The sequence below is a fragment of the Onychostoma macrolepis genome, chromosome 07 (genome assembly GCF_012432095.1).
Source record: "Onychostoma macrolepis isolate SWU-2019 chromosome 07, ASM1243209v1, whole genome shotgun sequence".
Lineage (NCBI taxonomy): Eukaryota > Metazoa > Chordata > Actinopteri > Cypriniformes > Cyprinidae > Onychostoma > Onychostoma macrolepis.
In genome coordinates, this window is record NC_081161.1 from 42,222,332 (window position 1) to 42,241,448 (window position 19,117).

A 19,117-nucleotide genomic window follows, 5' to 3' on the forward strand; every position below is an offset into this window, starting at 1 on the left:
AGCTTGTTTATGCCACTGGTTAAATTTAATTTAAATAAATAAATACATTAAAAAATGTAATTAATTATTATTTTTTTTTAAATGTAATTGGGCCTTTCTGTCTTTAGACTTTTATTCTCTCATCGTTAGTATCGCCCAATTTGGACTACTTCTTCTTCTTCTTCTTTTATCAGTGCCTTGGTTTTGTCTCAATATGCACACCAGTAATGTTTTTTTTCTTTTCTTTTTTCTAATGCACATTTATAAAAAAAAATACTTAAATATCCTAATTGAACTATAGCCTAATCCTGGCTTAGTCTAAGCCCTGTCTGTGAAACCAGGCCTTTATATTTTATTCCTTGGAGGAAAAAAAAAAAAAAAAGAAGAAGTGGGAAAATTGAGAGAAATGCGAGACATAAACAAAATCAGGAAAATTACCTTTATTATTATTATTATTATTATTTTTAATTCCGGGCTGCCATACTAAATGAAAACCTTAAAAAAGGAACATAACATCTCCAACGCTCCCTCACGAGTCCACCAGAGTGCAGCACAGTCCTGCTAGTCTAAGCCAGTTTCTCCTGTTCCTCATTTAAATGTGTTGAAGTTGTATAAAATAAACTGTCGGTGTGTAAAAGAAAACCACAGATGGTGTGATTTACTTCATTCCTCTGCTGAAACAGTCATCTCAACATCTTTCATTTCTAAATACAGCGCTGCATCTGACACACTGTCCAGATGTGGAGGGTGGTTTTGTTTCTGGAGATTTTAAGAAATGACAGGTTGATAAAGTTCAGCAGATGTTTTCAGTATGACAGTCTGTGTATCATCAGATGAAGTATAGCAAAAAAAAATAACCGATGAAGATGTGGTAAAGTATAATATATGCAGCAGGCCTGTTTGTAGCCTACTTTTTGTTTTAACATTAACACCATATAATCAGCTATATTGCAAATCTTCAGAAATATGGCAACTCCTTCTTTAGGGTGGTCAGACTTCTGATGCTTGTAATGTTAATCAGTGAGGTCTTTCTATAAAATACATATAAATATCAGCTGTCACTCTATATCTCCCAATAATGTCTTAGTAAGATGATATTTAAATGCTTAGTTTTATGATCAAAGCTCTATAGTTTAAAAAAAATGCATACAATGAAATAAATACAATAATGATTGAGAGATGTACAAAAGCCTGATGGTCACACTCATCTTGAAGTATTGCTAAAAGTTATTCTTAGATTACTTCATGAATCAGTAAAGATTTCACAGCAAAAAAGAAAAAAGTAAAACATGAGGGTGGATGTATACCATTATAACTAAAATATAGCTTTTACTTGCTAAAAATGTATAGTCAGACGACAGAAGGCATGTAGATTGCGTGCAACAGGTTTTCAACAAACTTTTGATCATTTTGACAATTTAGAGGCCTTAGAAATTAAATCTAATAGAGTTAATGTAATTGCTCTGTGTTTCACAGGTTTATAATGATGAGGTTGAGCACATGATAACAGGATTTGCATTTTAGGGTTCAATCAAACCTAAAATGATCTTTCTCTGTGAAAAAGACCCCAGTAATCTCACATGTGTTCTCCAGGGATTCAGAGAAACTCAACTGTTTCTCATCAAATTCTTCCTTGACCGGATAATCTGAACTGCTGTCCATATTCATTACATCTTTATACTCTTACTGCGTGACAACAATGGATTCATTTTTTTTTCTTCTGAGGAATTTCAAGAGAAACATCTGAGAGAAAGATGATAGTTAGGCATGAAAAATAACTGCATAACCATCTAAACAATATCAATGTTAATCATAAAATATCAAATAATAACCCTCATGTCTCTCAATCTAAACCCAAACAACATTCAATGAACAGTCGATGATCAATAGATCAAAAACACATTATCAGGCAGATATGCATAAGACTTAACTAAGAATTCATAAACATCATCAGAGCAATCAAATGCACACATTTAATCTTTAAATAATACCTGGGTAACTACATATTCACCATTAACAGAGATTTCCCTCAATAAACTAGTAGTTGTAGTAGTTAGAATATGAAGTGATCAAGATGGTCATGCAGAATAAGACATCAAGATGTGCTTTATAAGAACTAATAAACAGCCAATATTCTGGCAATATGCATGCTACTAAGCAACTAGTTAAGAGTGAGTGGTGTTCTCTAATCTAAAGCGTTAAAATGCAATGATAATGATAATAATGAACAATAATGATCAAACAGCACAGTATCATCATAGTTCAGGGCTCATTAATAAAGCATTATGTTATGCATGATACTAGTTATTATCAGTCCTGTGGTGTTTTCACACAAAGTCAGAATCATTAAAGAAATTCATTGAAGCTTGAAGAGTTTTGTAACATCACAATGAGGAACATGTGTCACGGGTTCGACTGTGTGCGGATGGTATTAAGAGCAGCTGTGAAACTTCACTGCAATGATCAGTGTGCGTGTGTGTATCAATTGCCCTTCAGGACGTTGCAGTCAAAGCATCACCAGGTCACTGCGGGTCAGACTCAGACAGTTCACCAAGATGCATTGCAAATAGTCGAGCCCAATCTAAATATTTATAAGCTCTTATTTCAGAACATGGAAAAACACTGGAAAATCTTAACAAACAAATGATCATTAGAGTTTAAACGCAGACCACCAGGCACATGCATCCTCACTGTGGGAAAAAAGAGACTTGGCCACACATTTTCATCAAGGAAAGGTTTATATTTCAGAGCTTTGATGGACTTATTCCACCTTCAAATATTTAAAACACCATTAGATACATAGTTTAAAATGTACAGTGTCATTATTCTCGATCATTCTTGTGATTTAAAAGCTTAATGTCTCTCTTAACATTGCAGTTTCACTCCAATTGTTATCTGGCATTCTCCAACGTACTCACTCTCACTAGAAATCACATGATCACATCACAGTTATGAGAACGGCTTCTCTCATATACAGTTATATCGTAGTTCAGAGTGATGTCTTTGAATAAAAAAGAAGCAATTTATACATGTACTGCATGTTTAAAAAACAGACAATCTTAAAAATATATCTTGTTTAAATCAAATAGCACCCTAACAGGGTTTCTTGAAATGAGGAGTATTATTTCTGTTATTAAAGGAATAGTTCACCCAAAAATTAATATTTGCTGAAAATGTAGTCAACCACAGGCCATCCAAGATGTAGATGAGTTGGTTTCTTCATCAGAACAGATTTGGAGAAATGTAGCATTACATCACTTGTTCTGCAGTGAATGGGTGCCGTCAGAATGAGAGTCCAAACAGCTGATAACAACATCAAAATAGCAACCAGTTCATCAATTAATGCACTGTAAAAAGTGATAAGTTGACTTAACTTTAAAAAAATTTAGGAAACCCGTTGCCTTAAAATGATTAAGTAAATAATATATTTTTAAAAAAAGTTAAGTGAACTTGACAATTCACTTAACTTAATTTTTTTAATTATAATTTACTTACAAATTTTAAGGCAACGGGTTTCCTAAATTTTTAAAAGTTAAGTCAACTTATCACTTTTTACAGTGTGTCTTGTGAAGCTAAAAGCCGCGTATCATTAAGACATTTTAACTTTAAATCATCGCTTTGGGAAAAATACGAGTCCATAATCCATACTAACCTTTTTAGACTGTTTTTGCTTGTAAACTGTGCATATTTCTGACAAGATGACTTTTTCATTGGAAATATTATTATAATTATTGCAATATTATGGATAGAGCACTCACATTTTAGCTGAAAGTGGCGTTTTAAAGTTAAAGTGCTTTAATGATTGATTTGTTTCTTTTCATTTTACAAGAAGTTAACTGATGGTTGGTGAGCAAGTGAATTAATGCTACATTTCTCCAGGTCTTTTTAGATGAAGAAAGAAACTTATCTTGGGTGGCCTGAGGACGATTATATTTTCAGCAAATTTTCATTTTTTGTGAACTATTCCTTTAATAATCACAGTATAACTAGTTTAAAATGTACATTAGATAATACAACCAAAGAAAGAGGAGGTCAGTCCATCGGCCTCTTCTCTTACTGTCATCCAGCCGTCATCAAACACGTCCGGCAGCAGAACTGACGGAAGAGCTTCTTCTCACATAATCGGTTCGACTTGACCATCTCGCAGAACACTTCATCCGCTGGGAAAGAAAAAGAGAAAGTTCAGATCTCACTCATGTCTATTTATCAAACTCCTCACAGATCGGAATGATCCTGGCGAGTTTGTATGTCATGTTCCAGAGTTTCTTACGTTTGCCTCAAAGCGAGTCTATTATGTTCCTCAAACACACTCAATAAAGGCTGTTTAGTGATGTGATGATAGAACAATCGTCTAAAAAACCTTTTCTGCATTTGAAGAATGTTCTCGGTTCTTCATGGAACCATCTATATGCCAATAAAGAAGCTTTATTTTTAAGAGTGTAGGATGAAACCCAAATGGCCTACACTTGAATCAGAAGTGCCACTGACAGAAGCGGACCATCTTCTGTCCATCTTTCTCCTCTCTGGGTGATCTCACAGTCACCTTATGTAAGTTTGGACAGACAGAATGTTCCAGAGGAACGAGGGGCAGTGGATCCCGGTGAAAGCATTGTTGCTGTCCTGCCAAAGCTCTGCCTCACTCACATAACCGCCGTTTACAACAAGCCCTGTTCTTCCCTTTCATCTTCTCTCTGTACGTCACTCTCATCTTTTTACTCATTGTGTTCCTTTCTTCTCTCTCTAGCGTCAGCGTTTATAGCTGTGCAACAACAAACAGTGTTAGAGATGATTTGAAGTCTGAAAGCCTCGTAAACACCCGGGTCAGGTCAGTTTGACGTGACATTATCCTTATGAATTACTCCATGGGATTATAATAACAAAAAGCACCTTGCAAAACTTTATGAAAAAATAATAAATAAATAAACAAACAAGGTCAAATGGAAGTCAGTGAATACATATGAAAGTTTTTGGCTTTAGAAATAAGCAACAAGTCTCATAAAAGCTGACCAAGTTTTTTGTCCAAACTTCTTTGCAACAATATAAAACCATCTTTTAAATGTAAAGTCAGCAACACCAAAGCTCCAAAAGTATCAAAAATCGATTTAAATTTTTTAAAAGTTTTTAAATACATTTTTGATACTTTTGGAGCTTTGGTGTCGCCGATTTTACATTTAAAAGATTTTTTCTACTTGTTTTTTAGTCGAGCACCCAATTGAGATTTATGTGTGTGCTTTTGCTTGCTCTTTAACAAAATAAAACCAACTTATTATACTTTAAAGGGACAGTTTATCCAAAAGCCAAACTCCTGTCATCATTTACATCAAACACAAAATCAGATGTTCAACAGAAAGTCTCAGTGAAGCTTTTTTTCCCTACACAGAATCAGGGTTTGGAATATAAGGGAAGTAAATGCTATATTTTTAATGATTAATATTTATTTTTATATATTTTTTGAAATATTTATTTTTAAATTGTTAATTATTAGCCTGATTTACAAACAAAACTGGTTCAGTTCAATGAATCAACAGCAGCTCACGAATCGGTCTTAAACTATATTATTTAATGCTCATGAGATGCAAATCAGCATAATTATTGACTCGTGACAGAGAAACATAAAATAGAATTTAAAAATTCATTTGAATTGAATTTTGACTTTTGTCAAATGCAAAATGAGACGTTTGACAATGTCTCAGCGACTCTTGTCAATGTGGATTTTAAATGTTAAGCTTCAAAAAAAAAAAAAAAAAATCACCTCTTTTGAAGTCAAACAAACTGTTTGGAAATAAAAAGACCCAAAATTTAAGTGCCTAACATCTCCTTTTCCCCCTTAGAATACAGAAAATCATTCATGTTTGAAATATGAGGGAAAAAATAATGACAGAATTTGTATAATGTTCTCACAGAGAAAGCAGTCGAAAAGCACTGCTCTTATTCTCCTATGCATCAATACAGAAGAATGAAGGAAAACTTCTCATGCACACACACGCTCTCTCACACTAATGTTTTCAACAGCACACACACTCCTCACAGAACTCACTCAATCACTCTAAATCATTTACAGGAATCTGATACAACACAATAAACCACATCTCACCTCCTGCATAACATGAGCAGACGAGTCGAATACCTGTGAACTGCAACTGTGGGAATCCAATCATTCTCATCATGTTTTATTCAGTTAGCAGTTCTTTGCACGCCCATCACTGAATCTACAGTGCCATGGCTAAATCGATGATGTTTCATGCGAGTTGTGAGTTTGTACACTAAATTGAGTTGTGTTAAGAGAAAGTTTTGGCGTTGCATAGTAATACAAATGTTTTCTATTGCATTGGTCAAACTGCAGTAAACATCCAGCGTAACCAGTGCAGCCTGATTCACAATCAAATGACTCTTATAAGCCGGAACTGATTCAATGAATCAGCTCATGAATCAGTCTAAAATTCACGAGTCATGACTGTATGTGTACTTGTAGCTCATTAGATGCAAATCAGCATAATTACTGACTGCTTGGTCATATGACAGAGCGCAGTTAAACATAATTAAACAGATCATCATCTAATCGTTCATCCACTCTGGTCTTATCTGAGACTTGATCGCAGTGGTATTTAGATTGTCTAAAGTAATTTTAATCAATTAAATGAAAATAGATACAATATTTAATAAAATACATTAAAACATACATTTAATATAGTGCTGTTAAAATTAGCGCGTTAACGCAGGCGATTTTTTTTTTCAGTTTAATGTATTAAAATTATTTAATGCTGTTAACGCAGGAGCGGAGCCTAGGGTTGAACACCCCACTCATAACTGCTGTTTCTGTCTGTTTTTTCTCGACAAGAAGTGCATTTATTCAGTCGCAGAATGTCTTTATGATCACATAAATCCAGAGACGTTTCAGACGCACGCTTCAACTTCACTTCAGCTGCAGGCGCGAGTCAAACAAGCGCGGAAACAGGCTCGTGCTATTATCAATTCTTATCAAAGTGCGAAATAAACTACGTGTATGCAATATCGTGGTCAGTTAAGGCATGAAGTTACCAAAAAGGCGATTAAAGCTGCCTTAAAACTGCGTGCATGTTATATGTTATGAGTTACATTAAGAACGTCTCTGAAATGGTTTTCAAAACTGTCCTGGAGCCAGAGGTGGAAAGAGTACGAAAATATTCTACTCAAGTAAAAAGTAGCTCATTTAAAATTTACTCAGAGTAAAAATTACTTAGTTACATTTTAACGGTGGGAGGGACGCAAAACTGGAATAGGCCAAGGGTGTCAAACTCAGTTCCTGGAGGGCCACAGCCCTACACAGTATAGATATAACACTAATTAAACACATCTGATCCAGCTAATCTAATCATTTAGGCTTATTTGAAAACAGGGCTGGAACTAAACTCTGCAGGGCTGTGGCCCTCCAGAAACTGAGTTTGACACCCCTGGGACAGGCCTATAAATCTCAAACTATTTGTTTTTAATTAAAGGAATCAGTTATTTAGAATAATAAGACATTTGGGCTGTTACCAGGTAAATTAAATCAGTATCAACAAAATTCATCTTTGCAATGCAGAGAAAACATAGAAGCTTCATCTGACGTGGCATTTAGATGTATTTACACACTGTTTAATGCAGGACATGAATGCACTTAACCTGCAGATACAAATGCAGAAATAATGTTTTGATAAATAAGACATAAAATGTTGAATACGTGTTTGAAATTATATTAAAAAAAAAAAAAAATCAAAAGACACTTTAAATGTGAAATTAAAACCGCCAGTAGGTGTCAGCAAGTCACTGTTAATAAGTGAGTCATTGCGAGTGAACCGAATCATTTAAACAGTTGATTCATTCAGGAACGAAATACCGTCATTGCTCAGAGACGCAAAACTGTGCTTTGGTGGCTGTGTTTGGAATTATTTTTGTTGTCGAAATAGAGCAAAAACAGGCAATATGGTGTCTAAAACGCAAATCTCTTAATCAACTTCTTGTTTTTTGAACTATTGTAAAAAATCTATATGAAATCATGCCGATTTTTGGAGAAAAAACCGGCACTCTTCGTGTGATATTGATTTACTATATGAAATGATATAAATATATAAATTTTCTGCCCCTATATCTTCAATTTTGTGATCATTCGAAATGCATTTTAACAGACTGAATCAGGCAGTGAAAGAACGCACTCTAAATGCGCGCGCGCACACTAGTCTAATCTACTAGACTTCACGGCACTCAAGGAGAGTTTTGTTTGGTTTTTGGCAAAATACTGATAATGTCAAATCGCACATCGTTAAAACAACAATTACGATATTATCGCAGACGATATATATATCGCACCCTGCACCACAGTCTTTTTGGCTAATTTGTGCAAAACCTTTTGCTAAACTGTCAAAGCTTCACTTTAACCACCAATGCAACGATGCATGTATTTACCTTTCCTCTACATGCTTGCGAAGGGGTGATGTCGAGATTTTATAAGCTGCCAGTTTGGTCTCCCTAGGCAAACACAGCTTACACTGCATAATAGAGCATAAACATGGCCAGGGGTTCGAGTTCAACTTCAGCCGAATACAGCGGGGTTTGGTTTTCAGCTGGGCCTGCCCATTATTTACTGCAGTAGTTTCCAGGGAGGTTTTTTTTTTTTTAAATGTTGCGAAGTACACAAAAAAAGCTACTCAATTACAGTAATGCGAGTAAATGTAATTTGTTACTTTCCACCTCTGGCTGGAGCAGTAGTGTCTCCCTCATATAATACACACCTGATTCAACTCGTCAGCTCATTAGTAGAGACTGAAATGGGTCAGAAAAGGTGATGAGAGTTGAGCCTAAAACAACCTAATAACCAGCTGCTGTGATGTCTGTTCATCAAGAATAAAGAAAAAATAGGAAATCAATAACTTTTATATAGCTGTAAATATTTATTTAGTTTAGAATTTAGTGTTTGATAACTTTATTCCATTTCTGTATATTTCTGCAGAGGAGCACAGGTAGCCTAGCTAAATATAACATTTATTATAATGGGTTAATGTGAAGCTTGTTTTAAGTTCACTTAAATTAGAAGTTATTTTTAAAGTCTAATAAATGTTAAAATTGATATATCTTAATTATAATGAAATGTCTAATAGTCAGTGGTTAAATATTACAGGGGAAAGTTTTTTATAGGGAAATCAGTATTACTTGGTATCAGTGATACTGGCCTCCAGTCATAAAAAAGATGCCATTAAACAAATATTAAAAATATGTTGTTTGTACATTAATTTGAAGATTGAACGTGAAATTATTGCAATATAAAAGTATATTTTAATGTTTAAAAACATAAAAACTTTAATGTTAGGTGGGATTAATTTCAGAAAAAAATTTGCGATTAATTAGCTAATTTTTTTAATCAATTGACAGCACTAATTTAATATTAAAAATACAAACACAATAAAATGTGTATGTGTTCATATGTATAAATATAAATACACAAAATAATTGATTAATTATTAGCCTGATTAAAAAACAAATGAGTGTAATTATTCACATCTTGATCTTAAGAGAGAGAAAGATGAATTAGATAATTAAGTAGATGATCTAAATTCATTTCAGCAATTAAGACTCTGACGTTTGAGGGTGAGAGATTAAGTGAGACGTGAATCATTCCAGCTGCTCAAGTGATCTGCTGATGGGTCTGTGTATGCCGGCTGGCTGAAGGCACGTACCGTTGTTACAGGTGGCGTTCACGATGCAGGTCCGGCTGATGAGGCTGTATCCGTCCTTACACTGCGTGCAGCTGGTTCCAGGACCCTGACAGCTCAAACAGTGCTCCTCACACCTGAAAATACACAGCAGAACGATACATCAGCTTCAGCTTTTTATGTCTATAAAGACTCAGTTTTGATAAATGATAGAGACAGATTTCCTGAAAACATGAGGGAAACCAGGCGATCAGAACAGAAGCATCATTAAATGAATACACTGTAAAAAGTGCTAAGTTGACTTAACTTAAAAAAATTGAGGAAACCCGTTACCTTAAAAATTTTAAGTAAATGGTAATCAAAAAAAAAAGTTAATTGAATTTTCAAGTTCACTTAACTTTTTTTTTTTTATTATTATGTACTTAATAATTTTAAGGCAACGGGTTTCCTAAATTTTTTAAGTTAAGTCAACTTTCACTTTTTACAGTGTATCTACATCAGCTGATGCATCTGATGCATCTATGCCAGTGAATGACAGCCGTCAATTACAAAGTGCTGCTTTTTGCTTCAAATTTTTATGAAGGCAAATTTAAGACCTTTTTAAGAACAAGTAAAGAAAATGTAAGGAATTATCTGAATGGAACAAAATGGCAATATGGTCTCTAAATACAAATGTCTTGTATTAGCAATGCTTCAAAGGTTGAAAGATTGCCTTGTTTTCCAGTGCATATTTATAAAAACCATTTACTTGAGAAGCAAAATTATGTTGCAGTAAAATTGCTAAATGTTGCTAAAAGCATCAACTCACTGACTTCACTTAATTCTGTTGAATTTCTCAGAAAACCAGACTTTGTATGTTCAATCTGTATCTCAAGTAAATTTTTCTTGATTTATGTTTAGATGTCTAGATGCATTGATTTAAGACCTTTTAGGCCATCATTTGTGGAAGGGCAAATTAAGACGTCTAATACCTTTTTAAGACCCGCAGAAACTCTGTAGTACTTTTTAGCGTTAGTTACTTTAGTAAACTCTTATTCTAATCAAGAGCAGGATACAAACTGTGCCATAAAACTGATCCTGGCGGAGGAACATTGAGCTCATGTTTATGGCACTAAAGTTATTTTAGAGCTTGTTAATTTAACCACCCATATCAGCACCTCAGCGCTCTGCATCTACTAGTCCAGGTCATTCGTTTTGAAAGAGTAACTGACGGCTCAGAGCGTTCACTCTGAATTACAATTAATTGCTCATTAAGTGCGTGTCTCATTCACACAATGAGTTGGTATTGATGCTGCTTCTACATCTGACAAACATGACTGTTTACTTATTAACCTAATATGTACAGTATATTAACAAGTGAATCCCATCTTTCGTGTGCATATGGAACAGAGCTCACTCTCAAAACTGTGATGGCTGACACCATTGTAGCAATGTTTTGTCATCTTGCATGTTTGGTATACACTATTTTTGACTAAAGTAAGTAATATTACAGCAACCAAAGATTCACTGTGTCCCACAATTATAACCTTTCCACCGTTGACCGTCACCGTTGTTTAGAAGGCTGCTTTGCACAGCGCTCTCTTGAAGGGTTGCCATGACCACTTATTAAGTCGCTTATTGTATGTGCTCGGCTAATAAAGCAATCCAGTTTATGGAGTTCATAAAGTAGGCACATGCAGGGCATGATATTTCAGTATGTGGCATATTTCCAAAGTTTGGATTTATTATGGCCTTGTTCTTATTTGCAGTTTTATATCAAGATCTGGCAACCCTGTGAGTCAAAATGTACCTTGTTTACTGTGATTTCTTGTGTTGCAACTCTGACACGTGGATAAATAATGTCATTAACAACTAGTTGTCATGTGGCCAAAATGGAGTAAATGACAAAATTTACATTTTGAGTGAACTGCTCCTTTAATGTGGTATCTGATTTTATATCGACGACTGAAATTTTGAAAGAAGTATGCTCACCAAGGCTGCATTTATTTGATCAAAATGACAGTAAAAACAGTAATATTGTGAAATATTTTTTACAATTTCAAATAACTGTTTTCTATTTGAATATATATATTAATATGTAATTCATTCCTGTGATCAAAGCTGAATTGTCAGCATCATTACTCCAGTTTTCAGTGTCACATGATCCTTCAGAAATCATTCTGATATGCTGATTTGCTGCTCAAGAAGCATTTATTATTCTTATCAACGTTGAAAACAGGATTCTTTGATAAATATGAAGTAAAAAAGAACAGCATTTATTTCAAAAAGGAAACCTTATAGCATTATAAATGTCTTCCCTGTCACTTTTTACCACTTTAATGCATGCCTGCTGAATTAAACTGAAAAAAACTCTTACTGACCTCATAAGTTTAAACAGTAGTGTACGTGTACAGAAAACAACAGTTGTGAACGTACAAAACAAGTTCTTATGCTCGTTTTAATGTCAATGAATCTTCAAGTAAACCAAGGGTGCTGTTCTCAAAACCAGTTAAAACACAAAGAACATCTTTTATACAGGCCTAAGCCCATTAGAATTTGAAGGGAGCTACTTTATCATTATAAAATACACAAGCTCTGATTGACATAAATATGACATCCCCTAAGGTCGTCCATAACAGCTGTAGAGTCTAAGAACAGCTGTAAAACCGTCCTTGACACTGTGTGTGTGACCTCTGTGCTCTTATACAGTATTTACTATATGTACTTTGTCATTTGCTGGTATATGAGTTTAAACTGAATGTCTTCCAGTGTGGATTGGTTACCTCAGGGCCGCACTTTACCTCTGTTTTACGGCTGTCTGATCTATTTGCCTCCAGTGAAGCTCAACCGGACTCGGAGAAGGACCCGTCTCTACTGCAATCACCATCCGTGACCTTCATAAAAGCCTCTATTTGCTTTAGACAGCATTCATAAAGCAAAAGACTGTTGATTTATAAATTGAGGAGTGCAGAGGCGTATTCTCTCCCGCTGCCCTTATGCTGCACATTACAGGAATCTAAAATGTTGTGATGGAGCTGTAAATCTCAACCATACATGAAAGATCTGTGCTGCACTTTCCTCTGCTGGTTCTCTCTGGTTTATCGGAAAAACCTATTGCTTATCGATCACTATACAGATAAAAAAAAGAGCAAGCATAAACTAAAAAATAACTTAAATATAGCTTACATAGACAATATATATTTATAGAATTCTATAATATAGGAATATATAACTTGCCTATGAATATAAAATAAATATTTTTCAATGTGAAGGTGATTTGTGAGAACACTTTCTGTGTCCCCATAATTCAAAAGGCTTAAAAAACTCACTAAATGGTGTTTTTTTTTTTTTTTGAAAATCTAAGAATGCACAAAGTTTCCTGTAAGGGGTCGGTTTAGGTGCAGGGTTGGTGTAGTGCAATAGAAAATACTATTTGTACAGTATAAAACCCATTACGCCTATGGAGAGTCCCCATAAACGTGTGTGTGTGTGCACAAACGTAAGTGTACCAAACTGTGTTTATGCAAGTCACATGTGAGTAAAGCTGTCCTCTAATTGGTCAGTGTTCACCTGTTTACGTTCCTCTGCGTCATTCATCAAGATGGATTGACAAGTTCGCTCTGCGGGCTTATACTTAAACTTTATAGTGGTCCTAGCAAACGCAAAACAAATGTAGCCATCATTCCGCTCTAATATATCTATCTATATATAATTATATTTAAATATATTTTCACTATATATATATATATATATATATATATATATATATATATACACTGTATATATAATAAAATGCATATTCTCACTCACAAAATCACAGTTTCTCACAAATTCTCACTCACACTCACAAAAGACACTGACTGCTGTTTTTTATATAACATATTTCCCGTTATGAATTATGATACCGCTTGGTTCGTTGGGTCGGATTGCTTTCTCACCACGAGCGAACCGCTCCAGAGTCCGTTTGCAATCGGGCCAAGACCACCTCTTCAGGGAGGTCTCGGTATGCTCGTTTGGTCCGCTTTTGGTGCGCACCCGAGTGTGACTGCTGCATTCACACCTGCCCAAACGAACGATTCAACCGAACTCAATGAGGCAGGTGTGAAAGCACCCTTAGGACTTAAAATTGTGTTCTGCAAGAATTTTAACTGTACATTCTTATGAGAACTGTAATGTTACCTTTATTTTAATATTATTATTATTTTTAATTTAGCCTTTATTTTACCAGGATAGTCCCACTGAAATGCAAAATCTCTTCTTCCAGTGAGTCCTGGCCAAAATGGCAGCACAGAAAGTTTTAAAATAAAACAAGTTACAAACACACAAAACTAACAACATTTAGCCCTGCACTCATGTGATAAAAAAATCTAAAAATGACTTAAAGCAAGTACATGTTTCCTTTAGAGTAGTCCATACGAGATTTTTAAAAACTTTTCAAGAGGGGAGAGTTTCCAGCATTATAACACTCTGCAGCTCGTTCCATAACAATGGAGCAAAAAAAGAGAAGGCAGTTTTGCCAAGCTCTGACTATAACCTCTAGTGCTATAATTACAGGTATAAAAAGATAAACGATTACAGATATAAATTGGTAATTTACCTAACAATGCCTTAGCAATAAACAACAGATTGTGCATTTTCCTCCTTTGAGACAAAGAGGACCATCCCACCAATTTAAATATGAAACCCCTTTAATTTGAAACATCTTAAGAAAAATGTTTAATGAAATGCATCTGCATTTTAAAGCATCTAAAATGCATATTCATAACCCAAGAACTGGTGACAGTTTGTGTCTGAATGCAGCAGTACAGTGTACAGTGGTCATGTGAGATGCGTGCAGGACTCACTTGCGGCACATCCTCTGTGTGAATCCCGCCGCCTCTCCTCTGTAGTATCCGGGAGCACAGTTTCGGACGCACCGCCACTCCTGCTGCAAGTAGTCCGACGCACACTGAATGCACTCCTCCAGTTCTGGACCTGCAAACACAAGCACACTGTTAGCTCGATTCTCCATTACATTTGTAATCTTCACCTGAGGCATGTTTGGGACGGCTGGTGACAGAGGCATGATGTAAACAGAGCAATGTGATCAATAATCAGTATGAGTACAGTGACCTAAAACAATGTACCATCAGCTGAAGATCACAGAAAGATGACTTTCTTGTCTACTTCCAGCTATCTGGCCTGATCAGCCCATCTCTAAGATTAAAGCAGCGTTACAAGAGACTTTCTCTTACAGCAGGTCAACCATGTAATCTCTTACAGAGGTGAATAAAAGGTTCTTTTATTCAGCAAGAATGCATTTAATTGATTAAAAGTGACAGCAAAGTCATTTATGATGTTACAAAAGATTATATTTCAAATAAATGCTGTTCTTTTGAACTTCTTATTCATCAAAGAATCCTGTAAAATAACATATGGTTTCCACAAAAATATGAAGCAGCACAACTGTTTTCAAAATTGATAATAATTAGAAATGTTTCTTGTACAGCAAATCAGCATATTAGAATGATTTCTGAAGGATCATGTGACACTGAAGACTGGAGTAATGATGCTGACAATTCAGCGTTGATCACAGCAATAAATTACATTTTAAAATATATTCAAATAGAAACCAGTTATTTGAAATTGTAATAATATTTCACAATATTATATTTTTTACTGTATTTTTCATCAAATAAATGCACTTCATTAATGAATTAATGCATTTTCCTTGCTTAAAATAAACATGAACTAAAATAAAACATAAAAAAATTAATAAAATGAATCTATTTAGACATAATAAAAAAATAATAATAATAACAATAATAAAAAAATGACAAACACACAACAAAATTATCAAAAAAGGCTCAAATTAAATAGAAAATAGAAAAATCAAATCTAACTCAAAATATTACTGAAAAAATGGTTAGCTTTAGTAGCTATTCACCATATAATTATTTGCCGGTTCAGGGTACTGATCCACCAAAGACTGTCCGATTAGAGACAAAGCAAAGATGCACTCGTCTTATGAGAATAACCCATTTATTGTCATCACTCAACAGACTGTAGTCGAGGCTGTGATGTTATGTAGTTGTGGTTTTTTGCATTCACGCACAACACTTTGTCCAAAAGGTGATCTTTAAACAGTCCGTAAACTATGATGTCGCAGAAACTTAAACGTCCGTCTCCGCATGCCGCTGCACTCAACTACAGTCTCTGCAAGGGCGGGGAGATCACGTGGTCACGGTTTCTGAACACTGATTGGCTCAGGTGAAGTGGTCTGTGTGTGCGTGTCACTCAACATGCAGGAGGGAGAGATTTAAAAGAGAGATATTAGAATAGTAGAAACTTATAGCCTTTTTTACAGCCGCCCCCAGATTTCCATAAGGAAATATGTACATGTACTAAAGGCTTCTATTCTACTGTGGGATTTACAATTACTTTAATCAGGAATGGCAGGTAATTGTATGAGGCGACAACTGGTCGGGTGTAAGCCTTGTTTCCCACCTGAACCTTGGCTGTCCTCACTTTAGTGTCAGCTCCAGGGTATACTTCTGACACCTTTCCCACGGGCCAGAGAGCTCTGGGCAGTTGCGGGTCAATGATCAGCACCGTAGTGCCAACCTGGATGTCTGGAGTGTCCCTTTGCCATTTTTGACGACTTTGAAGACCCGGGAGGTAGAATTTGAGGTAATGTCTCCAAAATTGGTCCGCAAGGATTTGGCTATGGCGCCATCGACGCCGACTGACCATCTCAGACTGAGGGTATACTGTCAGGGGAGTGAAGCATCTGGCCGCCCATTAGGAAACAATTTGGAGTAATGGGGTCAGGATCGGAAGCATCGGATGACGTATATCCCAATGGTTTGGAGTTCAAAATTCCTTCAATCTCCACCAGTACAGTTTGCAGGACCTCAAAGGTCACAGATTGAGTTCCTAGAGTAACCATCAGTGCATTTTTCAAAGAACGAATTTCTCGCTCCCAACAGCCTCCGAAGTGTGGTGAGTTAGGGGGATTGAAATGGAATTCAATCTGCTGTTTTGCTAATTGTCTCTGCAGATCTGGGGCAAGAGCTGTAAAGGCTTCTCTTAGCTCTCTTTCACCCCCTCTGAAATTTGTGCCTTGGTCTGACAAGAGTTCATGGGGTTTTCCTCGTCTAGCCATGAACCGCCTGAGTGCCATAAGGAAGGAATCGGTTTCCAGACTATGGAGAATGTCGATATATACTGCTCTGGTGGTGAGGCATTTGAAGATTATTCCCCATTTCTTCTCACTGCGCCGACCCGTTCTGACAGCATAGGGACCAAAGCAGTCTACGCCAGTGGAGTAAAAGGTGGGCTTGAAAAGACGCAGCCTGGCGGGGGGGAGGTCCGCCATTTTAGGTACCTCTGGGTTTTTTCTCCATTTCTGACACTGGACACACTCGCTGCAAACTCTTGATGGCCTCTCTTCCACGCAGGATCCAGTATTTACGGCGGAGTTCAGCGAACACCCTCTCAGGGCCTGGATGACAAAGTTTAGAATCATAGGTTTGGATGATAAGTTTTGTGATGGGGTGCTTTGGATCCAGTACAATAGGGTGCATGTTGTCGGTCTCCAGGTAAGTGCTATGTCGTAAACGTCCGCCGACTCGGATTAATTTGGATTCTCCATCGAGTTCGGGGCCAGTGCTCTTAGTCGGCTGTTGCACGAAAGTGGTTTACCAGCCTTCAATTGTTCCAAGTCTGATGGGAAGCATTCCGCTGTGCTTGCTGCAAAACATTAATCTCAGCACTTCTGTAGTCGCTGGCTGTGGGCTTACCATCGGCCGCCCCTTGAAGAGCCGTGGACTCGATTAGCTCCTCGAGAGTCTTAAACTGACTGAAATCAGAAAAAGTGAAGCAGACAAGAGTACAGGTACCAACTTTACGAAGTTCTTTATCATTTGGTTCCTCTGGAATGGGGCATTCAGGCCATAGATTGGGTGGCTCTCTCAGGAAGAGGGGTCCTTGGCACCAGCGGCTTTCCGGGCCAAGCTCACAGAGACTCTTTCCCTAGTAATGTGATCTGCTGGATTACTTGCGGAGGGTACATATCGCCAGCTGTGTTTATCTGTGAGATCCTGGATCTCATGCGACCCGAGTCCCCACAAACACTTTAAATCGACATGAGTCAGATTGTAACCATGTGAGGACGGTGGTTGAGTCAGTCCACAAGATTGTCTGACGTATGGGCAGATTCAACTCAGTTTGGAGTACTTTGGCAAGTTGAGCTCCAGTCAGTGCAGCGCATAGTTCCAGTCGGGGAACAGATTGTTGTTTTTTTGGTGCTACACGAGATCTGGCGGTTAGGAAAGCCATCTCCGTTTGCCCATGTTGGTCCTCCGTTCGAAGATATGCCACAGAGCCATACGCACGCTCGGAGGCATCACAGAAAACGTGTATGTCTCTTAGACTCGTTGCGGTGTCTTTGATGGGGCTACAGTAACACCGAGGAAGAACAATATTTTGTAGGGCTGGTAGCTCCTCCTCCCACTCAGTCCAGGTTTGTAACAGATCTGCTGGCAAGTGTGGATCATCCCAATCCCGTTTTTATCCCACAGGCGTTGTACAAGAATCTTGGCACGGGTGGTATAAGGGATGAGATAGTTCAACGGGTCGTACTGGCTAGCCAGTACTCTATATATGTTGCGCATGGTGGTTTCACAACTGTTCTTGGCACGGTATTTGTAGGAGATTGTGTCAGACTGATGGTTCCAGAGGAGCCCCAATGTCGATTCCTGGACGTCTGTTCGGCCTTGTGAAATCCAGAGCTCTGCACTGTCTGATATGGAATTGTGGGACAGGTGACTAATCGTTGATGGGGCATTGCTCGACCACTGCCTCAATTCAAACCCGCCATCTGTCAGCAGGTTCCTGATTCTGTCAACGAAGCATTTTGCTTCTTCTACTGAAGTGAAACTTTGTAGGCAGTTGTCTACATAAAAGGACTTCAGCACAGAATTGTAGACATCATCTCCGGGCTGGCTATGGTCAAGGACGTGTTTCTGGAGTGCAAAGATGGCGCAGCAGGGGCTGCAGGTGGTGCCGAAAGGGAGGACCTGCCACTCGTACACGCTGGGTAGGTCCTGTACATTTAGATCTCTCCAGAGGAAGAGCAGGAGTGATTTGTCCTCTGGGAGCAGTCTAACTTGGTGGAACATCCCCTTGATGTCGCTGCTGACCGCCACTGAATGTTCCCTAAATCTGAGTAGCACCGCAAGTAGGGATGGCCCCAACGCTGGTCCTGGGAGCAGAAGCTCATTCAGGTTTTGTCCATGATATTGGAACGAGCAGTTGAAAACTATCCTGTTTTTCCCGTTGTGATGCACCATGTGATGAGGGATGTACCAGGAGCAGGATGAGTCTGTCACAGCATTTAGTGGCAACTTGTTAACATAACCTGCTTGTTCCAGTTTTGCAATCTCTGTGGTATAAGCGGCTGCTTGTTGCGGATTTTTGACCAGTCTCCTTTCAGTGGCCCTCAGCTGCGATAA

The 19,117-nt window shown here is 37.2% G+C and overlaps 1 protein-coding gene across 1 annotated transcript in view; it reads right to left on the bottom strand.

Annotated features, from left to right (window-relative positions):
* Window positions 1–3,491: 3,491 nt before the first annotated feature.
* pcsk6 (proprotein convertase subtilisin/kexin type 6) overlaps window positions 3,492–19,117 on the bottom strand; it is a 91,739-nt gene continuing 76,113 nt past the window's right edge. The window contains exons 19-21 of the mRNA XM_058781537.1: window positions 14,468–14,597; window positions 9,669–9,781; window positions 3,492–4,139 (exon numbers count right to left, since the gene is read on the bottom strand). Coding sequence (XP_058637520.1) covers window positions 4,039–4,139; window positions 9,669–9,781; window positions 14,468–14,597 — 344 coding nt within the window. The 3' untranslated portion in view covers window positions 3,492–4,038. The remainder of the gene's footprint in view (window positions 4,140–9,668; window positions 9,782–14,467; window positions 14,598–19,117) is intronic.